Here is a 6000-nt window from a genome sequence, read left to right as displayed (position 1 = left end):
CTCCCGATTTCTTTTAGTCGTGGACATATTTTTTATTCTGAATTTTGATGTGCCATTTTGAGTATACAGGCGAAATAGCGAAATTATTCAGCCCCAGTAAATTTCTCAAATACGTTCCTGCTTCTTTAACAGTACTGAAACATGTCATGCGTTTACGCTTTAAGTATGCGCGTTTTGTCAATTGTTCCAGTACTGCTATACATGTAATGCTTTATCGTGTCATTAAGGTGACGCAGTGGATGAGTCGCTCGGACTTATTAGCGAAGCTTGTTGGATAAATCTCTCTCTGGGGATATAAAGACGTAAAAATATTCAGCAGTTTTCATAAATAGTTTAAGGTGAAAATCAGTATGGTTGCTTCAACAGCAACGCTGCGCCCATTTCACCCCCGTCGTCCTGTTTCTCCTGTGCTCTGTGCTGGTTAGCAACGACGCCGGTTGTAGTTCAGAAGCCAACCATCCTGCTCCGTTTTCGTCTTCGAGAAACCACTGCACTCATCATTAAAGAACGAATCCTGCCCATCCAGGAATGTGTGCGCTGGTGCCGTTCTAGATACTGTGACGCAATCAATATTTTCTGAATCGTCTCCATCATCTTAGTAGTTAGAAGAAAACTCATCAGAAAAACATAACCGCAAAGTCTTGTTATTGCAGCACGTAGACCTCTTAAAAACGAAGTATTTGTGACACAAGAAACTCTTGTGCGGTATTGTTAAAACTTTACTCGGGAAACTTCTGGCACGTCTACAATACAAATACATTTATTTTAATTTCGAATTTGCAGATAATATACAGACAGTGTTCGGTTTCTCCAGAAACAACACAAACAACGATTTTATAAGAGCCAACACATACTGTAGTAAATATATGTTTGTGCCACTACTTAGTGTTTGTGAACTAGAGATTAGTTGCCTTCTGTCAAGTGACTGGTTGTGTCGTGTGACAGAATTGAGTCTACGGCAGCAAGTCATGCCAGAAGCTCATATACGGCTCAAAGAGGTTCATCCCCGAGCTGAGTGGAGCGGACATCCTCAGGTAGAATGGCGACGTTTCGTTGTACGCTATCCACTCTTCCGTCAGCAGTGAACTCACTTCTGGGGTTGGATTGCTGAAACAAGAAGACCTGCCATTAAAGAGACATAACCACTGAGTAGACAGATAGCGCCTCGGAAGAAAATGCTTGGAAATGAATCATACGCATTTACCTGGGAAGTTCCTCATTGTTAACTGTGAAAAATAACAAAAAATCACTGACATCATTACTAAAGTTGTCGACTTCCTAGCTCACCATTCACCCATTTTGAGATATCCTGCATATTCTAGAATTACAGGAACATTACCAACACCAATACCATATAGAGGAGACACACCCACACCAACGTCGCATGCGGTTGCAGCAGCCACACTAGTATTGTGTGCAGCGAGCTCCTTCACATCAGGCTCGACTATTTCACCTTATTTATCTCATTCGACTGACGAAGATGCATGTTACGCATCACACCGCAAGAAATGGAGCCTTTCTTATGGACTATAATCCTGATATACATATCCCAAAAGTATCCCTATAGAAGAATCATAACAGAATTAAGTGGACTCATAAGATAAGGAATGAGCTGGTTCTTCGTAGAATTGATGAAAAAAGGAACATATGGAGAACAAGAAGAATGGACGGTAGGACAGGACTGTATTAAGACAAGTTTCGTGGTACTAGCGAGAGTTGTAGAGGGTAGAAACTGTGCGGAATGACTGAGATTGGAAAATCTACATCTACATCTACATCTACATGGATACTCTGCAAATCAGATTTAAGTGCGTGGCAGAGGGTTCATTGATCCACCTTCACAATTCTCCATTATTCCAATCTCGTATAGCGCGTGGAAAGAATGAACACCTATATCTCTCTGTGCGATCTCTGATTTCCCTTATTTTATCGTGGTGACCGTTCCGCCCTATGTAGGTCGGTGTCAACAAAATATTTTCGCATTCGGAGGAGAAAGTTGATGACTGGAATTTCTTGAGAAGATTCCGCCGCAACGAAAAACGCCTTTCTTTTAATGATTTCCAACCCAAATCCTGTATCATTTCTGTGACACTCTCTCCCATATTTCGCGATAATACAAAACGTGCTGCCTTTCTTTGAACTTTTTCGATGTACTCCGTCAGTCCTATGTGGTAAGGATTCCACACCGTGCAGCAGAATTCTAATAGAGGACGGACAAGCGTCGTGTAGGCAGTCTCCTTAGTAGGTGTGTTACATTTTCTAAGTGTCCTGCCAATAATACGCAGCCTTTGGTTAGCCTTCGCCACAACATTTTCTATGTGTTCTTTCCAATTTAAGTTGTTCGTAATTGTAATACCTAGGTATTTAGTTGAATTTACGGCTTTTAGATTACACTGATTTATCGTGTAACCGAAGTTTACAACAAATTATTGAGGACTAGAGTACAATTGATCGCCTGAGGTGAAGAGGTTGGCCTATGAGAGGAATCCTTGGCAGGGCTCAGATAACGAAGAAAGTACCTGCCCTACGTAAACATACGCCAACTAATGCCTGGTAAAGACTCTGTCAGAATAAAATGCTTAGACCGTAACTTACATTCCCTACTGAAACATGAACTCCCTTTTGTAGCGGTTTTTCCCCATGCATTTTGCTCACAATCACCCACGTCCTAAATAACTCCAAGCTAGTCGGCGACCTCCGATCCTCAGAATTCCTATCAAACGAGTTGATCCTGATATCACAGTAGAGGAGACTGAGCAGCATCTAGACACCAGCTCTGACTTACAGATGTGCGGAGTTCTTTGTATCCGTAACAACTTCAGTCCCATATTCCTTATTCGCATTTCCTCTGAATACTGGTCGTTTTATTGCCGATAGTGTCCTCCTTCATATTTGCAGAAAATATGCTGACACCTCCCAGGTCCAGTCGTATCGTTGCCTGAAATGCATCACTTATATCTCATTCAAGACAGCAAAACACCTCTTGCCACAAATTCAAAACCAATCAACTGGTGAAACAATGTTCCAATGTTCAGCCCTCAGTGCTATTTAACACCTGCAATCAGTTCCACTCCACATGTTCCCATAAATGTAAAGAGAAGCAGCTTCTCATCAGACTCGAAATACATATCCCCATCTGCCACTTAGCAAAATGCTAGAGTTTCGAGCTTATACAACACAAAGTACGGAAAACCGACTAAAATTATATATTAGTAGCAGTGAGATTTTTGAGCTACAAAAAAAGTGTATAAGGAAAGGGTAGGCTATCGGAAAATGGAAGTGGTGCATTTCTTGTAGCAGACAAGAAAAATCGATTTCCAAAAGATAGAAAATGAAGCTACCTGACAGTTGTTTGGATAAGACTACGTATCAAGGGTAGACATAAAATAATAACTGGGTCCTTCTGTTGACCACCATACTTCCAGTTTTCCTACATGAAAGTCGTATATCAAGTCACATAGGTGGATGCAGTATTTTTTGACTTTCGAAAAGCATTTGAATCGACACCACATCAACGTTTATTGGAGAAAGCAGAAATGACTTCAGGCGTGGGTCAGGGATGTGAGTTGGGCCTCTCGTTGTTTAGTATTGTGTATTAATGATCTAGCAGACTTATACCTCTGATCTTCTCTTCAGTACTGCTGTGTTTACGCGTGTTACTGATATGTTTGCCTTTAAAACTCCTGTGTGTTATACTGGAATTCATTTCATGGTCTCCATATGAGACGTAATGATGGATGTGATTTTGTGCTTTAACCCTAATCTATGAAGGTGGTCTGTGACTGAAACTGATCGATATTTGGGTTTTAAATAAAAAAAAAAACAGGTGATGGTCAAACATGCATTTTATACAATATTAACAGCATCTTCAGACTTTTTTGCGGATTTTGTAGTTATGTATGAGAAATTATCAAATAAAAAGGCTGCAAAAATACCCAATCAGGCCTTGATAAGGCTTCAAAGTGCTTCGAACATTGGAAAATTGTTTTAAATATTGGGAAATACAAGATTGTGCACTTCACAACAGTAGAAAAGCAGTAGCTTATGGCTACAGCAATAATAGTTCACAGCTGGAATCAGTAAACTTTTACAAATACCTAGGTGTAACACTTTGTAGAGAAGTGATACGAAATGATCACATAGGCTCAAGCGTAGGTAAAGCAGATGGCAGACTTCAGTTTATAGGCAGGATACTCAGAAAATTCAGTCAGCCTACAAAAGGATAGTGAACCTATAGAAAGAAGCGTGGCATGAATGGTCGCATCTTTCTTGGAGTAACGAGAAAGGGCCTCGGAAATGTCGAAAAGCCTGAATCGGCAGACTATTGAAAACTCCAATTATTCCTTGTAAGCCTGCTTACAAAGCTCCATGAACTCGTATTACGCAGAGATCCTAGAGACTGTCGACCACACTGTCGACCGCCAAATAAGAAATCATTGAAAACAATGAAATTGAAAAAATTAAAAAAAACATATTTTTCGTCTTCTGCACTTCAAACATTAGGCTTTAGTCTGTCACGGTGCCGAAGTCTTCATTGGCCTTTCCAGACTTCCTCAGCAAGCGGGTTACAGTTTCTAACTTTGTAAGGAAATGTGACACTGATTATTCTGTCTAGATGATCCTCCATTTTGTATTGTTCTCTTTAATTTTAATTCTTGCAGTAAATATGTTCAATTCTTCCCTAATGCCATTGTTTCGTAATTTGTCTAGTCTGGTACATTCTTTTACAGCCCTAAGAAATCTCTTTTCATCTGTCTCGATCTCATTTTCTTGTCGTTTGTAAATACACACGATTCACTACCGTAGAGTAATGTGGGGACGCCTTTACTTTATAAAACTTCATTCGTATATTTTTGTGTTTTATATCTAATATCAGTTTATTGTTCCTCATATGTTTCCAAAGTTTGCTACTTTCTTGCCTATGTCCTTACCGCAGACGTATGTGATATCACATTCCAAATGATTCAAACGGCTACCTATTCTACAACGGTATTGCCTACCACTATGTTTGTTCTTAAGAAATCCAATCATATAAATGCCACTACCTTAGTTATCTTTGTTGATATTGTAGATTTTGTATTGTGTTTTGATTTAGAAGATAAATATTGTAGTCTTTGACTATTTTACTTAGAAGGTAAATTCCTTTTCAGTTCGTTTTATTTCTCTTTTGAGATTATGACATCATCTGCCTAAGATACAAAATTGATAGTTGTCCCTTTGTTTTCTAATACCTGCATGAAACTTGGTTTTCCTTTTACACAGTAATTCGTAATATACAGTGTGGTCATAAATAGTCTGAAAAACTTGTAAGGATGTTCAAGATAGGCTCTACAGGAAAATAATTGTCAAGAAAAATTTGATATATTGCGCCGTTTTCGGTTTAATTAGCATTGAAGTTATATATATATATATATATATATATATATATATATATATATATATATATATATATACAGGGTGGTCCAAAAGTCCGGAAACACCCTGATAAAATCCAAATGGAGTAGGAAACAAGGAAACAGAGTCCCTACACACGAGGAACGAGAAGGGGGAAACTTTATAGGCTATGCCACCAACATGGCGGCCATCTTGAAAGCCGCCATCTTGGATTCTACTCCAAAATTTCAAATGGGAATGTGGTCATGTGACATATCAAACAGATAGAGAATTTCACCTGAAAAATAATGCCGTTGTTATTTTAAACATAGCTTTATTCATTCTCGGGTTATAGCCAATTACTTGCGGCAGCAGTGGGACGCTCGGCAGCGTAAGTATTACGTACTGAGAAGTCCTAAAATGGAGTCTGAAACGGTGCAAAGTGACTATCCCATACCTGATATGTTACATACGTTTACCTGTTAGGTATCATTTACTCATGCTAACGTTTTAATCATTGTTTCCTTATTTACAGTTTACAAAATGTCCTTAACACATGAAGAATGCTTTGAAATCATCTTGATATCAGGAGAAAGAAGCACATGGGTCATTGCTGAGGGTTTCAAC

At 39.0% G+C, this 6000-nt stretch overlaps 1 protein-coding gene across 1 annotated transcript in view; it reads right to left on the bottom strand.

Moving 5' to 3' along the window:
* Positions 1-744: 744 nt before the first annotated feature.
* LOC124596258 (esterase FE4-like) overlaps positions 745-6000 on the bottom strand; it is a 91983-nt gene continuing 86727 nt past the window's right edge. Inside the window, exon 11 of the mRNA XM_047135331.1 lies at positions 745-1107. Within this exon, the coding sequence (XP_046991287.1) occupies positions 954-1107 (154 nt within the window). The 3' untranslated portion in view covers positions 745-953. The remainder of the gene's footprint in view (positions 1108-6000) is intronic.

Source organism: Schistocerca americana, chromosome 2, assembly GCF_021461395.2.
Source record: "Schistocerca americana isolate TAMUIC-IGC-003095 chromosome 2, iqSchAmer2.1, whole genome shotgun sequence".
Taxonomy (NCBI): domain Eukaryota; kingdom Metazoa; phylum Arthropoda; class Insecta; order Orthoptera; family Acrididae; genus Schistocerca; species Schistocerca americana.
The sequence above is the reverse complement of the archived record's forward strand: the minus strand, read 5'-3'. Positions and strand labels throughout refer to the sequence as shown.